The sequence below is a fragment of the Thunnus albacares genome, chromosome 8 (assembly GCF_914725855.1).
Source record: "Thunnus albacares chromosome 8, fThuAlb1.1, whole genome shotgun sequence".
Classification (NCBI taxonomy): Eukaryota; Metazoa; Chordata; class Actinopteri; order Scombriformes; family Scombridae; genus Thunnus; species Thunnus albacares.
This window is the reverse complement of record NC_058113.1, coordinates 9,553,369-9,576,718: the sequence shown is the minus strand read 5'-3', so window position 1 is coordinate 9,576,718 and position 23,350 is coordinate 9,553,369. Positions and strand designations below refer to the sequence as shown.

At 42.2% G+C, this 23,350-nt stretch overlaps 1 protein-coding gene across 3 annotated transcripts in view; it reads left to right on the top strand.

The window, feature by feature from the left end:
* The window catches only part of znf407 (zinc finger protein 407), a 147,283-nt gene that overhangs the window by 98,917 nt on the left and 25,016 nt on the right, over positions 1–23,350 (top strand). For all 3 annotated transcript variants that reach the window (XM_044359086.1, XM_044359087.1, XM_044359089.1), the window contains exon 9: positions 4,087–4,265. In XM_044359086.1, the coding sequence (XP_044215021.1) occupies positions 4,087–4,265 (179 nt within the window). The remainder of the gene's footprint in view (positions 1–4,086; positions 4,266–23,350) is intronic.

The window sequence follows — 23,350 nt, the reverse complement described above, 5'->3', positions numbered from 1 at the left end:
AACCTTTTGAAACTGCGAATAGTTGATGTTAATTTTACTAACTTCAATGATTTGGTGTTTTGCCCAGAAATCCATTCTTACCATGACAGAAAAAAACATAGCTCATGGGACACTAAACCTCAGAAGCCATGAAGGATGCCCAGGACGGTAAAATGAAGACACAATCTAATGTCTAAATGTGTAATCCAGGTTTCTCATTAAACTCAACATTTAATGAGATATTTAGCATTATGAATTATGAAGAATTATGTAAAAATAATTGATCAGTTTTTTTTTTTGTTTTTTTTTTTACTTGAGGACAAATAGGACTAACCCAAAAATCAGAAAGATGCTGAATACAGAGCAAACCAAATGTTCCTTGGCCTATTGTTCTTGCACTGATACTTAATGATCATTACAGATAGGGGCAAATGAAACAGTAAATTAGAAGCCCAATTAACATTTTGGTGGCCCCAGGGATTCTGAGGGGTCCAGAGGGGAAGGAAGGGGGGAGCAAGGTAGGAGGAGGGAGGGAGGTTGGGGATACAGAAACGCCCCGCTGGTTTACTAATGTGAGGATGAGGAATTGAATACGGGGGCCTCAGACTGCCGAGAGGGGCCTCGCCTTCGCCCTGCTTTTACACTCTGAATACATGTTTAAAACCCCGACGTCTCCAGTGGCCCGGCTACGATAAAGAGCTACTAGATGAGTTTGCACGTTTGACCTTTCAATGTAAGCCGGGCTTATGAAATAAATATGATGCGGTTGTAAAGAAATATTTAGGTCTCAGACAAATGAAGCAGTTGCGTGATTGACAGTTCTTGGATGTAGGAAGTGTTTGTGTGTGTTTTACGGGTATACATCTGATTTGCACGATTAAAAATATCCATATTAAATGTTATGGATGGCATCTATGGCTCCCACTCAATACAATGTTATCTCCATCAAGGCTGTTCCTCAAATGCATGTAAATGAGCAGGGAGTGAATGATTTATCAAATGCCACTCATCTCCTATTCAGACAGAGATAGATAATAGAGGGGGATAATTATAGTTGGGGAATAGTGGTAAAAATATTCTAATGATATTGCACTGGGAGTCCTGGGCTGTCAATTAATGATGTCTATTTGACTATTCTCCAGCTCTCTAGCTATAGCTATCTATTGTTCACAATTTTCCTTTTTTTTTTTCATTAAAGTCAGGGTGGCATCTTAAACAGTCTAATTGATATGTAGCTTCTGACTCCTGCCACGTTACCACCATTCTTAAGGCTATTATTGTTTATTGAATGCTGCGGCATTCATGTTTCAATCTACCTGTTAAAATACTGTTTCAATTTGAGGCGATGGCGGCTTTGAGGATGACACACTTACTGTCAATGCCAGGAAGGTTTGCGACCTCGTAAAAGTGAAGGGAGAGATGAGGGAGAGGGAGGGAGGCATTAATGATGATAACCGGGCCTTTTTGGCAGAATAAGATCCAAATAGCACCACTGATCCAAATACACCCACCCCCCTACCCCCCACCCCACCGTCACCCGACTCTTAACACACAAAGAAACACATTTAAATCTCCTCTAACGAAGCGCCTCTCAATTACACCTCTCCCATTACCATACACTCGTTGGGAGAAGGAATATGGAAATGGCTAAAGTAAAGGAGAGAGGCAGAGACAGAAAGGGGCAGAGGAGGGGTGATATTTCCGTTGAGCATCAGTATGGCTGATTCCCATGGTGAGTGCATGGATGGGGGAGGAAGTTGAAACAGTGTTGGACTAATTAATACAGTGTATAGTAGGAGGGCTGGTGTGGGCTTTCACTAACTGTGACACCTGCTGACTCCTAAACGCACGTTGTGTTGTTTTAATATGACAATTACGCCATTACCATATCTGAGAGATAGCATGGCCCCCCTAGGAATCCACCCGCGCTCTCTTTAGAACCTTTTAGCTCCGCTTCAAATTTTATCTATTTATGCTCCCACTTTTTGAATAAGAAATCAGTTCACTTTTAGTATTAAATGCATTTCTTTTTTAGCACAATGATTTGCGTTAATTTGTGAGCATGTGACAGTTAAAATTCTTAAGTCTGTCTCTCTTTTTTTTTTTTTTTTTTTTAATTATGCAAAAGAACAGTCAACAGATGTGGCCGTGATTTGTCTGTGAACCTGTTATTGTTTCGCTAGTGACGGCTGATAGCAAAGTAATCACAACAATGTGTGCCAAAATGCTGAATAAGTGATTTAGAATAGTGTTTCATTAAGGGTTACGTACACATCTGTACACTGTCAGTCAATGTACAACTGGCACATTTTTAAATTCTTCAAACTCTTCAACTTCTGTACATTTAACAGTGATGTAAAGCTACAAGACCTTAAATCTATGGTTTTAAAATCAACTATTAGGGAAGTCTAATGTTCAGCACCCTTCATTTTAGATCTTACTCTAATTCTGTAGTGTTTCTGTACTGCATATCACTTGTGAATCAAATTGTAGCCAGTATTGTGACAGTCTTTTTTTATGCTTTGACTTCTCTGGAGCAAATGTAAAAGCTTTCATAAACTATATATAGCTTGAATGGCATATACAGTATGTCGTTATATCCATCAGTGATCCCCTGGCTGTGAATTACTGCTTTTACAAACTGTTATTTATTCTTTTGTTGATAGCAAAGCATCCCAACCCAGTCTTCAGCTTTTGTGAGGAGTTCTCATAGTTCACCGGTGACTGGTGCTTATGCGTGTCACACAGCAAGAACAGAACCCAACGAGGGCCCACTACATTTTTTTAGGCCCCAGTGGAGCCAGGCTGGACTGTGGCCCCATGATGGAGAGAGGTGTCTCTGCAAAAGTGAAAACAAATTCTCTCCTTGGCTGGCGTGAGCTATGGCACAGTGAGGCTTTATTGTCCCGGCCAAGGTGATAAGGGAGAGTAATTGCGTATTATACTGTCCGAGAATGTCAGGTCCAAACTGAGCACGAGTGCCCCATCCATCAACACATGATAGTGTGTGTTTATGTGTGTGTATGAGACCGTGTTCTACACCGCACATGCTTGCTTGCATGATGCATTACGTGTGTGCTTTTGTGCATGTATGTGGGTGCTTGTGTAATCTTGTCCGTATATTTACACCCATGTAGTCATATCAGAGATGTATAATTTCTTATTTTGGCACAAACCAAGGTTTCTTCATGTCTTTATATGTATGTATGTATGTGCATGTTTGTCTTGCCCATCCAGTGCTTCATCAGCACATACGTGTGTGTGTGTGTGTGTGTGTGTGTGTTTGTGTGTGTCCGTGGGCAGGTTTAGATAGAGCCTTGGAGCAGGTCAGGCAGCATCATTAATCAGCAGAGGGGTTGTGTGTGACTCTTTGAGCTGACATCATTACATCCTGCACCCTGCAGTAGCTCACTGCTTGGCCTGCCCTATCTGACCAACCAAAAGACCCACAAACTCTCGCTGGGCAGCGCACGCACACACACACACACACACACACAGAAAATACACCACTAATCCTACACCTATCATACAGTTTCAAAAGATATATTCTACTCAGACATACTGTATCTCTGATGCATTCAGTAGGCCGCTAGATGCACTTGCAGTCGCACATCTGTCCTCACACACAGCTCCCCACACCATTACACACTAAACTGAACATCTGTGAGGAAAGAAAATATCTTAGAGATATGTAAAACCATAACAAAATATCAAAAGAATATGCAGGATGTAAATGTTTGTGTAACAAGTTACATTTTGTTGTTTGTGAAAGCGGCCTTTAGTCGTTTGCTTGTTGTGGGCCTGTTTCACAGAGGCGTATTTAGGCAATGAATGCTTTGAGAGTCTGTCCAAACACGGCTGCTCCCTCAGCTCCAAAGCCCAGCTTGAGTTTTTGTGTGAGTGTGTGTGTGTGTGTGTGTGTGTGTGTGTGTGTGTGTGTGTGTGTGTGTGTAGTACAGCAAACCTTTCTTGGGAACGTTGCCAAGCGTTTATCTTGTGTTTTCTCCCTCATGACTCTCATCTTTTAATCTTTTTTTTTTTTTTTTTTTTTTTTTTTTTTTTTTTCAAAAAGGAATGACGCCTTTCATCTTTGTTTGTCTCTCTTAGATCCAACTGTGCTGAGAACATCCGGAAGCATATTCTCCACACGGGCAAACACGAGGGAGTGAAGATGTACAACTGTCCTAAATGTAACTACGCCACCAACTCTCCCATGGAGTTCCGCAACCACCTGAAGGAGAGTCACCCTGATATTGAGAACCCAGACCTTGCGTACCTACATGCAGGTAACTGGATTTTCAAACCATAATACCCTCTGTGTCGTGGTTAGGCTTTGTAAAAGAAATGAAAAAACCAAAACCATTCACACATCTCCAGTAGAGCATCCAGTAGATGGTGGATTTGTGGAAGAAAATCCACTAATGTTCTATGCATCTCTAATCTCCAACAAAAAAAATCAACATTTGAAATCATTACACTGAATTCAACCACCTAGCTGCCCCCACAACCCTGCCCACGCTCTTTTATTCCACAGAGTGGAAGTGTCTGCCGGATGGAGTCTTGCTATTCAATGCTGATGGAGGGCACACAGCCATAAAGAGGCAGTGCTCAAAGATTGCTGGTCTAGCCATCCCTGCCAATCACTCAGGCCATAGAGACAGATGAAATCTTGTTCTTCCTCTATTGGTTCCTTTGTATCCCAGTGTTCTCCCTTTGTCCTTGAAGGCCACCAAATCCAATCGGCAGAGTGCTTGTCCTTCTGAAGAGCAGAGAGGACAGCCTTTATCCTGTTATCCCTCTGACCTTACATAAAAGCAGTAGAGTTGAAGGGGAGCACCACGCGTTCTCGCGGCCATGGATGTATATCCTATTGAAACTGAATAGATCTGGTTTGTGTCCTTTTGCTGATTCTGAAAACTTGATTTATTCCTTTTACATTTCTGAAACAGACTTAGTCTTGGCGTAATATCTATTCTTCAGATTGTTGGACTGACCTCTTTCTTGTGGTCTCTTTTGCGCCAACTCTTACCCTCTCACCCTATGAAACCTTTTACCCTTAACTACACATGAAGAACGTCCCCTCCTTCGTATTATTCATACCCTCTCACCTCTAACTCAAGCACACCTTTATGCCTCTCCTTACCCTTTGACCCCAAAATTTCCCTCACCTGTGTTTGTCCTTATTCATGGTTGACCTTTGCTGGAGAAGACAGTCTTTCAAATTCACTTGTTTCTTTGTTTCCTTCTAAGTTTTTTTATCTCTTAAGCCAAATGAAAATACAGTAGTTCTACCAAGACCCTGTAAAGGAGATTTCTCTTTATGTCTCTTCAAGGCCGATGCTGGCGCTTTATTTGTAAGGGCGGTCATGATCTGACAATGATTCCACCCAGCTATATCAAGCACCATACTTTGTGGGTTTTTGATGAGCGAAGGTCAGATCTTGTCTGGAAGTCGCGTCGTCTTTCAGCCATCCGCAGGAAACATATCCTCCTCTTTCAGTCAAGTTAAGCAGCATGTTTTCAAGATGTCATCTTGATGCTCTAATTCATATTCTGCTCACACCACACCGCAGAGATGAACCAAAAAATGACAGCAAATTAAACGATCCAAAAAAAAAAAAAAATGCATCTGATGGTGTTTGTTACCCTAGAAGAAAATCCTCTACTGCACCAATTTTCTGGAAGAAATTTCAAATCCCACTTAGCTTTCATTGATGCATTACAGTTTGCTGGAAATTTTGCCTCATGACAGCGACATGAAAATAAACCATAGAAGAAATGCAGGAAATCAACAACTCTTAAACCTGATTAAGACCAAAGCAATCAAACTATAGGTGGTTTGAAAAAGCATTAAAGGTGCACTTGTGATCTTTCTCTCTTTCAAAAGAGGGAAAGGGAGGTGGGGGTGTTAGCGGAAAGAGCAGTGTTTCATCTAAGCAGACAGAACGAGACCAAAAGAAAGACAGGAGAAAAAAAGATTAAGAAGGTAGATGTTGAATTAACCTGCTTGTGATTGCTCTCTGTCAGAGTGGCACTAGGGCCAGCAGCGAGAGGCAAATCGTCTGTGATGGCCCTTCCCGCTGTTCCCCCTTTGAAAGACACAGATCAAACGCACCCTAGTCACGGGCCCTTGCAGCCCCTCGCGTCGGATTGATTGACACCCGAACGTCTCCGCCGCAGCTCTGTCGTTCCATATCACTCTCTCTCTCTCTCTCTCTCTCTCTCTCTCTCTCGCCGTCTTCCCTTCTTTATTCAGCGTCGCACTTCGAATTAAAGCCCTTCTCAAGGATGAAAGCAGAGGTCCTTTGCAAACGAAGGAAGAGAGGGAATTAGACCCAGCAAGTGATGGAGGGGAATGATGATTAGAATTTGAGGAGAGAAAAAAAAAAAAAAAAAGAAGGAAAAAAGAAAGGAGGTTAGATATGTGAGGGGAAAATGTTGCTGATAGGACACATTTTAATAAAATGGTAATGACAATTGTCTTCCTTGTGCGATCTGCAGAGAGATATGCAAGGAAAAAAAGTGGCGGTGCCTGTGTGATCTCAGCATAGATAGCACTGCAGCAGAACTAGAGCTACAGGTACCTCAGAGTGCTGAGACTTTGTTAAATTATCCCTCTACTAGAACTTTCTCTCTAGTTAAAATGCTGCTAGTACACTATGACTGGTGCAGCTTTGGGAAATGGTATATTTCCTTCGTTCTCTGCTATCTCCCTCCAGCGAGGTCAGCTGTAGTTGCAGGGCAGTGGCTTTGTTGAATCAACCTCCTGTCCACTTAAGTACCAAAAACGATGTTACACACACACACACAAACACACACACACACACACACACACACAGGTGGGAAGGCGCCATTAGCTTTGTCAGAGCATCTTCATTCCGCTATTTTTAATTATGAAATATTTCCCTAATTTTCAACCAAGGTTATAATTGCACATCTTCAGGGCATAGAGATCAAATGCTTTGTAATTAGCTAACAGCGACTTAGTACTTGGATCTGCTGCTTAGTGCCTAAAAAGATAAAACAAATAAATAAATAAACTTCTTCAAGGCATTGTTGCTGCTTTATGCAGATTCTATTTTCCTTAATAATGCATGATGGATGGTTACTGTAGAGGGCTAGAGGAGACCTGGCCTTGTAAGTGATGATCTTAATACACAGTTACAACCACAGGCAAATTCATTTGTTTGCATATATTTTTCCTTATTAAACAAATCTGTAAACAAATATGGGTTTCGATGGCTTTTACTTAAGTTATGCATCTGTGTGCCTCCCTGGCTCCCCCTCCCTCGCTTTCACCTTCTGTTCATCATGTAACATTGAAACATTACTCTCCGGAGTTTTACTTGCGTATTGTGTCGCAGCAGCGTGTTGGATGGTGGAGGACAGGTGTGTATGTCATGCAAATGTGTCCTGCTATCCCAGCGCATATGACACCGTGTCGACGTCGTGAAAGAAGCCACAGACACCGGCGATAAAATCAACATCTGTTTCTAATAACAATGTGTTATATGTGACACGTTTTCTATGTGGGAAAAATATGTGAAAAACAAAACACAATGCATCACAGTTCTTTGAAGAAAAAAAACAAAAAAAAAACACCTATAGGACATCAAGTCGTCAGCGTTAGTGATGAACCGGCGTCTTTGTGTCACATTCCTTATGTTGCATTCAGATGATAGGCATTAATGAAAAAAGTAATTCTGTTCAGCGTGATGTAAAATCAGATGAAGAGGGTGACTCGTCGTGCTGTCACGGCGTAGATTTAGTTGCTGTGAGTTTATTGTCTTATTTGAGACAATAAGGAATTTGCAGCCTTAATGAGAAGCCAATAAATGTTTCTACCAATAAAGAGAAGAGCAAACAATGGTTGTTATAGTCTAAGTAAAAAATATCAGTCATCACACTGAAAATACATCAGATGATATTGATCAGATACTTAAGATCTGATGAATATGACCTCAAACACGAATGAATAGTACGTCTGTCTTTATAACCGTTTCTGTTTTTGTACCTTTTGTTATTGTGTCTCCGTTTTATTCAACCTCAGCAAGTCTGCATGTTCAAACTTGAAGATCAGGTCAAGCCGTGTGTTGGGGTGTTAATTGGCGTATTCCCTCTTGGAGGAACACCTTTCAGCTTATCTGATCCTGAATGACTCACTTTGAGGACTGAAGTGGGTTGTTTTGAACTCACCACTCTTCCCTCTACCCTTAAAGGTCCCTCTCTTGGACTGTTGCTCCGCGTTTCATACCCACTTCTTTCCATCTACACGTTCCACATGCGGTCTAGCTTGAGATATTACAGTTGAGAAGTGGCTGCTCGGTGCGCATGTGTGTCCCTGGAGAGATGCGATGTGTGAGTGCGTTTTGGGAGGTTAGCTGAGCGGGTTTAGGGAAAAACATACTCCGTCGGTTGCATGAGTCTAAGTAAACCAACACCAAAACCAAGCCAGGGCCGAGCAAGCAGCAATTCCTGCATAATGACCTGCTCCAATGAGCGTGAAAACTCTCCCAACTGGCTGCATTTATCACACATCAGCCAAAACAAACGGCCTTTTGTTTATCCTCTCCTTCCATTCCCTTCCCTTCCTGCCGGTGCCAATCTGAGAGCCTCCTCTCAGCCGTTTAGTGGCCAATCAAAGCCTTGACTGGCATGTCCTGTCCAATCCGTGCTGCAACAGCAGGTTTCTGCCTGCTTTGAATGTAAAGTGATGTCTACATTGTGTTCGTGCCACCTTTAGGCCATCACAAACAGATTCTTTCACATGGTAAGTGATGACTTGAAGCGTAGTGTCGTTGTCAGATAGGGTCAACTTCTACCTCTATGTGAGCTTCTGGACAAGTTCTGTCAGTGTCAGAAAAATTGAGGCAGATTAATGACATTTGATATCTACTCCCTGGAGTTGCAATGGCAGGGTTATGTTAGGTGTGTGCTTATGTTGCACTATTCTAAAAAAAAAATTGCTGATGGTCTGTGTAGGGCACAGCGTAACAGTTGCACAGCGTGATAGCAGCGCAAAAGGATCAAATTGTCTGCACAGGTTTTTAGTCAAATATTACCTTTTGATAGTGGCATTTGCAACATGATAAACTGACTGTTCAGTTGTTGTGCAGCCATGTCTTTACAGTAGATGCAACATGGTTTCAAAAGTTCAATTCTGACAGTTTTATATCTCAGCATGCTTTAAGTATAGTGAATAAACAAAACAAACAGTCCAGTTTAAAGACTGAAGCAACTTTTCTTGGAAAGCTATGATGTTTTTGGTTGTGATGCACTACTCCAGCTCCCTGCTTTAGTTTCCTTTTCTTTTACAGAGCAAATCATATGATTTCAATAGTGTATATATTATATATATATATATCTATTTTAGCAAAAGCACACTGGCTGTATCTCATATATTTGTATGAAAACTTGAATCTCTGGAGTATGCTTTTATATGAGTGTACAGTACATACACAGAAACACACACAGAGACACACACAAACACCTCCTGTGAGTGACGTGTAGAGAGGATGCCTGCGGGCAGGGCTGCTCCTCACGTATGGGACAGTGAATATGGGACCAGACAAGCCGCCGGCTCCTATAAAGCCTCATCCAATTCAATCCTCCTTCTCCCTCACTTCAGACACACTGTACATATCCAGCTAACAGCTAACAGCTAAGCTGCCTGAGACAAGACAGAAAGACAGAAATAAAGGAAGACGTAGTCATTGATGAGAAAGGTGAGTAAAAAAAAAAAAGAATACCGAAAAGATAAGAAAGAAAAGCAGAAAACGTAAAGGAGAGCAAGTTGTCAGACAAGGCCAGACTGCTGATTTTGACTTTCAGCCCTGCTTGCCCCATCTTGACCTTAACTGAGTCAACACAGCTCCTAGTACCAACATGTTTTCCCTGATGTACACCCTCATAGGCTGGAGTGCACTTCTGAGATCTCTACCGCGACCTTTGCCCCTTTTACTGTGCCAAGAACCCTTGTCTCCCTCCTTTGCTTCTCTAGCCGCTGCGTGTCGTCCGTTTGGTGGCTCTCCAAACGCTTCAGCGTCTCTGATTACCAGCAGGCTCAACTTTCCCAACTAAACAACCAATTATCAGCGCTTTAGCCAAGCCCAGTCCCATGTTTCCTGATACAGTGGCCTATTAGGGCCCCTTATTTCTCCCCCAGCATAATTGAATCCCCTGGCTGCTCATCAGTGGGCTAATTTAAGCCAATGTGCAGAGTTGGTAATCAGAGGGGCTGCCTATTAGACTATCAGACCCCAATTAAGTGCCCTCTTATTTCCAACATAACAAGCCACTATCACTACTGCTGTTATTGTATTTACCTCTTTATTGGCCAGTTTTGTTTGGGTAAATATGCGGTCTGTTTGGAGAGCAAGAAGAAAAAGAGGGGAAAAAAGTGGAAGAGAGGAGTTTCAGTGTTTTTAAAAAGATACACTTGTAGGTGGAGAAGAAGCTAATTAGGGTGACAATCCAGAGGCCAAAGATCTGACTATTTTCTACTGTGATGGATAAAGCTCAGTGGTTAGGATGTTTCTGTCCCAACAGTCTCTTACTGTGAAAACCCTGTTAGTGTTCATCATGTGTCGTATGCTATTGATAGTACTATAGCAGCAGCATTAAAAAGGTTTGGGGCAATTTTAGGATTGTATGGACTACTTTTAAACCGCAGAGCAAGAGTTCGATGTAAAAACACATCTGCCTTATGTCCAAAATCACAAATTTAGTGATGAAACTGCTGATGGTAATTCGAGTATTACCCAGAGAATGCCTAGCCCAATCTGTTGCAAAAGATTTTTTTCACAACATCATTTGGGTTCAATGAGTGCACATGTCACCAGCATCTTGATCGAAAATGGATGGGCAAGCGCAGTCTTTAACACTTAAAAAAAAATTCAAACATCTATCTCTGGCCGCCACTTTAAGTCTGCCAAAATCTGATGTGGCTTTAACTTAACAAATAGATATGAAATGGAAAAAAAGTTCAGAGATGAATGCCTTCACCACCAGCACCTCTTTCTGTCCTCTCACAAGTATAGAATATCTCACTTTCTCCCCCCCTCCCCTCTTTTCTTGTTCTCCCTTCCCTTTTTCTCTCTGTCCTGTCTTGGTGACTGGTGCAGTTGAGGGGAGCCAGAGTGTGAAAGAGGCCCACAGAGGGCTGATGAGGACTGTCTCAGCAAAGCATGTCTCAAGTCTGGGACTGTGGATTTGAGTGGGTGTGTGTGTGTGTGTACATATACTGTATATGTGTATGTCTATGTTAGCGAAAAGTAGTCTGGATGCGTGTCTCAAAAGTCTAAGAGTGTGTGTTTAGTGTTGGTGTCGACTCCCCATAGCCTAATTAAAGGGCGAGGAAAGCCACTCACGGGTAGATTAAACCTAAAAGGGTAAATTAGCACTCAAAAGGGGTGTGGCAAATTCACACATACGCACAGGCCATGAAATCTCTTCTGACACCTGTGAAAAAAAGGGGAAAAAAAGGAGAATAAGGAGGATGGAGAGAGGGGGAAACTTCTGTATTTCCATAGCAGAACTCTGTGCTGTATATTAGCTGAGATAAGGATCTGAACAGGGCACTTTTTTAAAAAAAATTGGAGATCAGGGTTTGGGTGGCTGTTTGTCTTCATTGTGTGCATGTGAGGGTTTGCTGATTAACATGAGGACATATCTATTTTATTATTATTTGTAATATAATTTCAGGACAGCAGAAATGTCTGTCCCCTGCAGCAACATCTTCCTCTAGAAACAAGGTTCTTGTTACTCAGGATGATCTACAAATCTCACTTTTTTACAATTTTCATTGACAATTAGTGTCTACCAAATATAAAAACCATGAAAATGGTCCACCTTCATTGATTCATTCATTGTTTTTCATTAAGCATGGAGGAGACTTTGGTGACCTCTGATACCCATTGGCAAAGGGCAGAAGTGTGGCATGTGTGTGATGTGTAGACATGATGAGTGACAGATGAGTGTCACTTCATTGGTCACCTCGTTTCACGTAAATATCCCACAATTCAACAGCGTGCATCAACGCCTTTGGCTATACTGATATCTCTGTTTAACTGTGTCCCCGTGTGTTTTTAACCCCCTTACTCTCACTTTATCTGTCTTTTTTCTTCTCTCTTGTGCTGCCGTGTCTTTGCGTGTGTGTTATGATGTCTTACCATTTGGGTGATGTGTGTCTGTGTGTGTGTGCGTGTGTGTGTGTGTGTGTTGAGAGTGAGTGATGTGACTCTGGGCCAGCAGCTGAGCTCTGCCATGCTATCTGTCTGTCTATCTGTTTGCCAGTGTGTCTGTTGTCTCTTCTGTGTTCTCTCAACTCTGTTTGACTGCTATCAGACAAGTGTGTTGTTTGAGAGCGTGTGTGTGTGTTGTGTGTGTGTGTCTTTTTGAGGTTGTGTACATGTCATCTGTCAGTGTCTTTCTCCAGAGTGAGACATCTAACAGAGAATCTCAGCTCGGCACACACACACATACTGTATAAAGATGCATACACACACGGTTTCACACAGAACTTCATCTCCAATCTTATAGTTCTATGCCCCAAGGACTAAGTGTGTATGTTTGCACGTATAAGAGATTTCATGTGTATACACACACACACTCTTGCATGTCTTTCTGTTTGTGGGTGTAAGAAAATAGATCTTGGTTCTGTCACAGCTGGGCCTGCAGGCATAAGGGGCCTTAACGGATGTCTCTCTCAGTGAAACACACACACACACTTTCTTTCTCACACACACACACACACGCACACACGAACAGGTCTCAGACCCCTCTTCCTCCTGGACTCGCAGTGAGGAATACAGATTCAGGCTCCTCTCTAGATAGTGATCAGCCTCGCCGTGGCTTCAGAAATGCTATCTTCACCGGGCGGCTGAATTGATAATACTCCCCCCTACGCATTTTATTACAAAGGCCCAGTTTGTAAAAAGGTAATCATTTACTGTTGCTACTATCTCCCCTGAGCCATACATCTTCTGTCTTCACAGGACAAAGTTCTCCCGCTGCTACCGACGCTGTTTTTTCATTTTTTTTTTTTTTTACTTTGCCAGTGGGTTTGTAGACGGCGACTTTTTAGGTTTATCACCTCCTGCCGCCTTAGAGTTTTACACATACAACAACCCACCTGCGAGAATTAGATCTTTTCTTGTTAAATGTATGTGTTTTGTGTTAGTATTTGAATGTATACTGTACGTGGGCGCTCGGTGTTTGTATATGTGTATGTAGGGGACAGACAGGCTGAAAATGACAGTGAATGAAGGACTAATCCCTTTGGGCACATAGCGGAATCCAATACCAAGTACCAAAATCTCATCATTTCAATTATCATATTTATCATATTTATTCATTTTCTCCTAGCCAGGCTTAATGCCGTCTCTCTCTCTCTTCCCCGCCCTCTCCCTCTCTCACAGCTCCTTCTTCTGTACATTAATCTATTTTTTCCCTCCATTGCTCTCTCCACTGGCGACATGTGAGCCTGCCAGTCATGTTGATTGACAGCACTCAAGTGGCCTACGGAAAAGCAGCTCATTTTTTCTTTTTCTTTTTTTTTTCTCCCCCCTTTTTGGTCAGACGTTGTGCTGGAGATGCCGGGGCCTTATCAGGGAACCCAATTTATTGCTGTTTCTCTGGGCAAAAGGGGTTGCCACTCACACTGACTGACAGCTCTCAGATTTGCAGGCTGCAGTGTAGGGATTTCCTTTAAGTTGTTATGTTTTTCTATTTTTTTTTTTTTCCTTCAGATTTGCCCTCGCACTGGCGGAGATTATTCCACCGCACATGGACGTACGTACACAGTTTACACACATACACGGAGACGTAGCGGATAGATCAGCTGCGCTCCCTCGTCTCCAAACCGTTTTGTTTTTTCGTCTGACCTTGGCAGTGGTTTTAACTGACGGACGGCAATCCGCAGTCCTGCTCACCACGCACCAGGCCGAGTTCAGCCTTGTGAACATCTTTGTTTGGGTAATTGTTTTATCCTTAGGAGAGGGATGGGTGGTAAAGTAAATAAACTGTGAAAAGAAAAACTCACTTGTGTCATGCAGGGATTGGTATTTCTCTTGTTTTTGTATGCAAGTGCAAAAACACACTTGTTTTCATTGCAAAGAACATTAAATGAGGGAATGTGGGCACATGAATGAATTTATGTTCTCATCTCATCTGCGTGTTTTTACATTTCCCTCCGTGTCTGTGTGTGTACGAGCGAGTCTCTGGGCACACGCGTGTGTGTGTGTGTGTGCGCACATGAAAATGTTTGCCTTCGTTTGATATGCATTTGGAAACACATCTATGTATGTCATCATGTGCAAGTTTTTTTTGCATGTCCCTGTCTATGTATGCATGTAATGCCAGCATGTGTGTGTGTGTGTGTCAGCTCCCATGCGTATGCATTTGTGTGTGTATGACCTCCGAATCCTGAGGCTTATCGTGGCGGTGTTCCACATTATTGATAGCAAGCGGAGATATCGACAGGCCAAGCGCCGGCAGCTTCCAGCAGCGCCGGCAAGCGGGATGGGACTTTGATATGACATATTGTGCGTCTCAGCACAAGCCATAAATAATTCTGACACGTTTTTGTATGCATGGGAAAGTCCTTGATTCAGCCTCCCATAAAAATAAACTTCTATTATGGAAGGTATTTGTCAAGTGGGTGCGTGATGGATGGCCCGGCGTTTACCCCGTGGCAGGACGATGGGTTATGGATGCCCGCCGCCCCTTGCCGGGGGAGGAGTCGCACCCAGCAACGCTGACACCAGAGTAATTACTGCCCTCCTCACCACGGCAACAGAGGGAGGGGAGTGGAGGAGGGATGAGGGCAGAGAGGTGGTGGGGGGGGTGCTTTATACACACACCTGCACCTCCCTCCCTCTCGCCACGCTGTCCTGTAACGTTACTGGGGTAAAATGACAAGGGTGATGAAGGCTGTGAGAGCAGTGATGATTGGACACAGATGGAAGGATGGACGGATAAGAGGGATGGATAAATAGATTTGTATTTTGATTGATTGATTGGGGAGACAGCCTTTTTCATTCTTCATTAAGATGTAACTTTTCATATTTTTTTAACATTACATATACTGCCAACATATACTACCATATACTGCCTCGATTACGATACAAATTTGATCCATTTGCCTTTATTTGTTTCAGAGCTAAAATGATTAGACAGTTAGTTGATAAGTATATCGACAAAAAATTAATCAACAACAATTTTGATGTGAGGATTTGCTGCTTTGCTCTGTTTAATATCAGTGCAACTGATTTCCTTTGAGTTTTGGACACTTGATTGGGCAAAGCAAGCTATTTCAAGCCGCCGCTTGACATTTGATAGACTTAATTAGTCAGTCAGAAAAGAAGATATTAAAAAGAATCATTCATTGCAGACCTTATTTGTTTACTAAAGCAAATAAATATATTGCAAATGATTTGTCTGTGACAGTCTGCCATTACCAACGACCCTGAAGGCTTCATATTTTGTGCCGGAATAACAGAAACCACCTCAAGTTCATGTAATGTGATGTTTCAATGGGATCCAGTTGATCTTCCCTCCATATCCAGGCTTGTTCACAATCTAATCATGAAGCATTTAAGTATTTATTGATTGACATTTGACTTTATTTTCAGCTAATACACTCACATATAATAATATGCCTCGCGATGAATTCTTTATCCTTTATTCTTTATTTGGATCCCTATTATCTACATGTAGATTGGGTTTGATATTAGTTTTGCAGAGAAAGGTTGTGCAGCTTGATCTGAAAAGAAAAGAGAAAAGAGGGCTTTAGCAGGGCAATGGTGTGTGTGTGTGTGTGTGTGTGTTTTAGTTTGCATACATTCACAAGCTTATGCCCATGCATTCTCATGCTCAAACACTTATGAATATGTACAGGCATTTGTGTGTGCTAATTAGTGCATGTGTTGCGTGTTTGTATGTCAATCTGTGGGCCCAGCAGCCAGATTGAGCTAAGGCTTCGGTGCCATCTGAGGAAGAGGAGGAAGGTAGGCGTGGGGTGAGGAACGTGTTAGGGATGGGTGCTCTCTTAACCGCCGCTACCCCACTACCCTGCGTGGGTGTGCAGGTGGGGCGGGGGGTCGGGGAGGTCAGGGTGGCGGGCACAGTGGCAGCCCGTCAGTGGGAGTGACACCTGTTCACCACTGCCCACCCCTTCATCCTTACAGCTGCTCCGCTTCCTCCGCCTCAACCTCTTCCTCCCTTCCGTCTTTGTTGCCTTCCTTCTCCTCCTCCTCCTCCTCCTTAGCAGGCAGCGTGGAGGAGAAGCTCGTCACAGCACACCGGGGAACAGTGAGTAGGACCGGTCCAGATGTTCTTACATGCGGGGAAGGAGGAGGGTTTTGTCAGGACACGAAAACAAATTCTGACAATTACCGTAACATCAGCAGATTGCCTCAGTGCCACTAAGGCTGCTGTTTAAGTGAGATGATTGGTACAAGATGGTGTGTGTAAGTCGACTGACACCCATGCACATACACATTCAGTCCTCAAAAGCACAAGTAAACATAGACCTAGAATTAGTTTTCAGCACAAGTCGACAGTTTATCTAGTATAAAAAACAGAAATAGACAATAATTTAATTTTTATTATTCAAATTATGCAACTTTTTTTTAACAATGCTAAAGTTAAACATTGTGTGTGTGCATTTTGAACAGCAGATGAAGTTGTGGTTTGAGTTGTGTTATTGTCCCAAACTATACACTTGCTGACAATCATACATCCCTGTTAAAGGAGTGTACAGTCATTTTCCAAGCCGGTCCAGTGATCCAAATCATTAAAGACACCACAGCAGTCACACTTTTCTAACCTTTAGCAACCTTTAACAAGAAGAATAACTTGGTGATAATTGCAATGCAAACATTCACTGATGAACAAAAATGAGAAAAAGTATTCAGGGCTTTTTGTTTTTTTTTCTCTTCATAAATCCATCCATCTTTGACTGTAAAGGTCACATATTATACTCCTTTTTAACAAGTTAATATAGGTATCTGAGGTCCCCAAAACATGTCTTTGAAGTTTTTTGCTGAAAATGCCACTGATATCATGCATTCTAACATGCCGCTATACTCCTCTGTTTCATTCCTGTTTTCCATGGGCTGTTTCTGTGTCTATGCAAATGAGCTGCTGTTCCCCACGCCCAACTCAGGAACTGGTTGCGGCTTTCTGACCGTGATACAATGCGAGATTATATGACCGCAACAGGAGAGGCAGAGGGCTGTTCACAGTATTCATAGTAGAACTGCAACAGAACTGCAGTAGTGCCACTAATACTAGTACTACAGTAACGCTAAGTGTATCTGTGGATCAGAATGGACATATTAACCTCGGCTTGACTTTACACACACTTAACACACTGTAGCGGGCCACTACAACTTTATGGTGTGAGCAAGTTAGCTGCTGGGTGCTAATCCAAGTTACACAACGTTGCCAAGCAAAGGAATTCCTGCAGTTTGACCATTTCTTTTTCACACGTGTATCATTACCTTCATGGCATGTCTATCAAGTGCATTTACAAAGCGTTACAGCAACAACACACATATACCAGCGAGGCTCACAGAGCAGAACAGGCTAACGTGAAACAACAAAGCTAGCTGAGCTAGTGCTGCAGTTAGAAGTTCCAAAAAAAGCAACATGAAGAAACAGTTACCACCATCAAACCTACTACTGTCGTTATTTAGTTGGCTTCAAATGAGGCTTAACATTCACACAGTTTCTCTTGACTGTCCCTCACTAGTCACTAGTCCAGCATAGCTAGCCATATTAGCCACGCAATATGCTAACACCAAGTTCAACAACATAAAACATGGCAAACTTACAGCTTCAAAGTTTGAGGATCGGGTCACGGACTGCTGGTGTAGATCCATCACATACACATACATACAACAGTTTCCCAGTCGTTGTGACATTTCCATCAAAAATATAGTGAAATGAGGGGGTCTTCATTTCCTCAGATGATGGGAGGACATAAAGACTGTCGTGTTGGTTCTTGCAGCAAACAACAGAACTTTGACTCAGTTCAAAAGTTGATTCAGTAGGTTTCATTGGGTGAGGACTGTTTTTGCACACACATTTACTGAAAGATGGAGCAGGAGACAAAAAGAGAGGATGGTCTTTTCTCATAGTTTGGGGTTCTCAAGACACACCAGGGACACATTTATGTTGGAAAGACATGAAAAAGCACATTTTGCATAATATGTGACCTTTAATTATTTTGATTCTTTTGCATGATGTGCACCCTTAGGTTTGAAGTTTTATGTCAAGCTAAATAGCTGCTACACATTTACCTTCCACCACATCTTTGCATACAAATGCAGATTGAGGCAGACAGCATTAAGACATGCTTGTTTGCATGGATCGGGCCTTGTTTAACCTAGTAACCCTCTCCCAAGGTCCAGATAGGTGGACTGAAGCTGCTGTCGGCCGCTACAGATGGGGGGTCAGGGAGAAGAACAGGCCTCGGTCAATAGGCTTAGAAGACCATCAGGGACTATTGATTGTGGCGGACAGTGAGGCCAGCTCTGCACTAATTGTTTCTTTACCAGCCTGTGGCAAAGACAACAGTCACGGGCAGGGACTCATGAATCTTACATCTGTTTTGTTACGAAAGCACCGGGAGTTAATAGCCTTTGATTACCGAGGGGTTTGTGAGTGTGTGTGTGTGTGTGTGGTTGCGGAGAAGCACATGTAAGAATGTGTGTAATGTATGTAAGAGTGAATCAAGGGCGTAGAAAATAATGGACAGATTTACAATATATTAAACATTCATGCATTTGTAAGTGTTGGATTTTACTTACTTTTTAATATCCTTTTAATGCAACAGTCAGGTAGATTATATTTTTGATCACTTTTATTATGTAAAGCACATCATGAGAGCCAATAACATCAAAATTTAGTGTAGAAGAACATGAAAATGAATTGTATGCGGACGTGAATTTGCATTGTGATCAAAATGCATTCATAATATTCTACTTTTAGGTAATGAACATCAGTTCGAGTAAAGTGATGTTAAGTATTCGTACCAGTTTTAAAGGTCAATGTATATCACAATCAAATTAACTGTGATGCTGTGAAAAAAAAGACCATGGATGTAAAGATTGGTAGTCACCATGTCATACCAGAGATCTTGTCAGTTGATGGTGTGTATCAGTACTACATTTCCCATAAACCCTGTTGTTTCTTAACTTCTAGGAACAAGTTAAACATGTAAGTTCAACTCGAGGAGTAGCATCCTCTTGCTTTTCTGTGCCATAAAGCAATGTAGCAGGACATCCCGATGACACATAATGCAAAATGTTGCAGAGAGGGAGGTGAACTAGTTTTCCACTTTTGTCTTGTTTGCTTGCAGTAATCACATTACTGTCTCAAAGTTAAGGTGTACTTTGAGTAAGTGCTTTACCTGAAATCCCTTTTCCACACATCAGTCTGAGTTATATTCAAAATATAATCAAAATATTTTAGTGCCTCGGCTCGCTGTTGACACTGTGATACAAATAGATATTCTGCTCACCCGCACACACCCACCCTCCTTGATTTCTGTCCTGCCAGTATCAGTTTTACTGGTGTTGTACATCTTGCTGGGATTTCAGAGGGCAGTGTCATGTACAGGAGTCATATCTGCTATTCTAACCCCGCCGCAGTGGCCAGACCGAATTCAACTGCGTGTGGTTTGTTTATTGCGTACAGCAGCAGAGTTTGTTTGTGGCCGGCTGTCAGAGCGGCCGGCCTGTTGTGATGAAAGACACTTGGACCTTCCCATCCATTTCACATTTGCTCCAATCAATTATTCAACAGGACAGCCAATTAAAAATGAGGGAGAGCGGTCAGGGCCTCGCCCCCCGAAGGCCGCCACTAGACAACTCTCTCCGTGAATAATTGGTGCAATTAATTTAGCATTGAGCAATAAAGGAGTTCTCACTCTCCTCTCTCCCTCTATCTCTCTCTCCTTATATACTGCAAAGCCTCTCAACACACCAGTCATTACAGACACACATAACAACAACACACACTGCAGCAGCAATAATAGTAGAACATTCATGAACTATTGTACAACACGCAGAGATGCAGGTGAGGCCAAAGCTTCCAATCGCAATTTGCCCTCCTTTGTATTTATAGCTAATGTTTATCAATTTTAAGAACACCATAAATCTTCACAATATCATTTCTAGTACACAGCTTAGTAAGTCATTTTGTTGAATATTTTAACAATAATCAAAATGCATAAAATTGAAAATGTAATACTGTTCTTTATATATAAGTGTTTGCTTTACAATGATCACCAGCTAGAGATAATTTTAGCTTGTTATTTCCCAGCTATATCACTAGAAATGTAGTCACAAACACTAACAAAAACACAGCTGTGCCCTCTGAGACACACACACACACACACACACCCACACATTCATAGGACACAGCAGGAGGGAATCTAAGCTAGATTTCGAGAACTTTGGTCAGGCTGTAAATTATTGCCATACAAAGACATTATTCCATTTACTTGATTCTATACATTTCTCCCTCTTATTGTCCCTTATCTGCAATTATGGTTAATTTGCTGCTGCCCTCATGAGATGGTGCCTGTACCAGTAATGGCACCCACGCCAGGCGCACACACACGCACACACACACAAACACACACACATACACAGTAATAAGAACACTCAGGAGGAGGGTAATAGTGACAGCTGAAGTCCACAACAGCTTTGATTTATTCAATCACAGCAGAAGTATTATGACGGACCGAACACTCTCCCCTCCTCTCTCTTCTGCCCCCCCCCAATCACACTCTCTTTATTGATCAATCTCTAAATCCTGTTATACCCCCCCCCCCACCCCCCCCCACCCCCCACCACGAACAACCCCCACCCATCTCTTTTGATAGCCAGATTGACAGTTGAGTAATTTCACTGTCAGTGCTGACTGACGCATGGTAATGGGAAGACGTTTCAGAGCGGCATTACAACACAAAATAATTTCCAATTTACCGCTCATCAAAAGCACCCCTACAAAAACAAGAGAGCAAGGCAGGGATGGGTAGAGAGAGAGGAAAGGAGGGAGGAGGAGGTGAGGGGAAACACAACAGTGGATTTATGGCTTCAATTACTGATATTTCACATTTAGTTTAAAGCGACATGTTTTTGTAATGTGACAGGCTTCACTGGATTTGAAAACCTCTTCAGACCTCTCCACTCTCCTCTTCTTCTGTTTTTTTTTTTCCTCCCTTTTCTCTCCCTTCTTGCCGTGGAGATAATGAAAGGGCGAATCGAGGAGGTGGTGGTGGTGGGGTGAGGGGGGGGGGGGGGGGGGGGGGTTGGAGAGGAGGTTGAGGAAAAGAGTGATAGCTGTGACTCCTGAGCCTCTTTAGAGAGCCAAGGAGGGAGGAAGACGAGGCCCGGATCTTTGATGTAGATGGATTTGACTGACTCACCCCATCATTCACTGCGTGGGCCTCAATTGAATAGCTAAAGCCTATATCCGACTGTTTTAAAGATCTCTGTAGCTTACTAAATCTCGCCCAAATTATCGGGTGCCCCACACACCCTGATCCCAAATACCCAGAGAAGTCATCTTTGACTGATTTAGTTTTAACTAATGCCCCCCGCAAGCACTCTGAGACTGGTGTTTTTGCAAACAATGTTAGTGATCACTGTGTAATTGCTGCAATTAGAAATGCCAAAATTCTCAAGTCCAAGCCTCGTTTTGTTATAAAACAAGATATGAAGCACTTTTCTGATGATTTATTTTACCATGACTGGGGAAAAAAATCAGTCTCATTGATGATGTTGAAATAGCTTGGAAACTTTTTTTATGATTGGTTCTTGCATATTGTGGATAAACATGCTCCTGTTCAAAAGTTTCGAGTGAAGGGTTTTCCCCTGACCTGGCTAAGTTACTTCATGAGAGAAATTTGCCTTGGGTAAAGGCAAGGAAAACAGGGACTGAGGCTGATTGGCTCCATTTTAGGCTACTCCATAACCGTTTCACCTCATTTACCAGATGAGCCAAGTCTGAAATTTTATCTGTCTGCAACAACTGACAATTTGAATAATCCCAGGAAATTCTGGAAAGCTATCAAATCTATTTCAGCCACCGATATCGTAATGAACTGCCTCTTGCATTGTTAAGGACACCACATCCATTTCTGAGAGATCTGCCATGCTGGAATGTTTCAATGAGCACTTCATTGCCTCTGGTTCCCTGTCTAACCAGTCCTCTTCTTTAAAAACTTTGCCTTTGTCAGACATGATAGCTGATTGTATTTTTGCTCAGCCCTTTTATTTTGTTCCCTTCTCTGTTGATGAAGTTGACAAAGCTCTCACTGGACACCAAAAAATCTGCAGGTCCAGATAATCTAGAACCATACTTTTTAAAACTTGCAGTTGATTCTATTGCTAAACACTTAGCAAGGATCTTTAACCTGTCAATCAAAATGTCATCCCAAATATGTGGAAATCTGCCCATGTTCTCCATCTGTTAAAAGGGGGGATGATTATAGGCCTATTTCTGACTTAACCGTCTCATCGAAGGTTCTTGAAGGATTGGTAAATGATCAACTGAAGGAGTTCCTGAACGCTAATAATATCCTTTCATTGTACCACTCTGGCTTCAGGAAACAACACAGTACCATCACAGGATCTTTAGAGGATGTCAATGATATAATTGAGTCACAGTTAGGCCAGTGTAAAAATAACCAGAAAAACGTCCACATTACTGTCCACATCAAACTTGTTGGTTATATCTCATCGCTTTACATCCTGCCAAGAGTGTTGGAGAGTGTGACATTCTCAGGAGACATCAGATGAACACAGTTGACTCAGTTCCATGAAAAATCATAAGAGAATTTAAACTCATCTTTAAATCACTGAAACCCTTCACGATGTCCATCCCCACCAGTCCTCTCTGCATCCTGATCCACCAACACCAGGTTACCAGGGCAACAGCTATATTCGTCTACTCCTTTCTAACTGGTCTTGCCGAAGTAGCTCCTGAACTATCACTCGCTTAATTGCAGCATCTGTGGCTGTAATGAACAATGCAATGTGGTTGAACAGCATCATGACCTCTTTGTTCAAACGTGTTAGTCACATTCTATGGTGTGACCGTAAAAATCAGATTTCAGGTTTTCATCTCTACAATTTAATATTCCTCAGATGTTTTTTTTAAATGAATTTAATTCTATGTCAGTGAAATTAAGTATTGGTTGTTGTGTTGGAGGAAAGTGGACTGAATCATAGTGATAACAGAGCTGAGCTGAGCTTTTATTTCACTTTGTCGTACTATTTAGTTAACTGCCTAAAAGATGTGATCACGTAAGGTTGATTGTCAGTTATCGGAAATATGATGAATTAACTCTCAG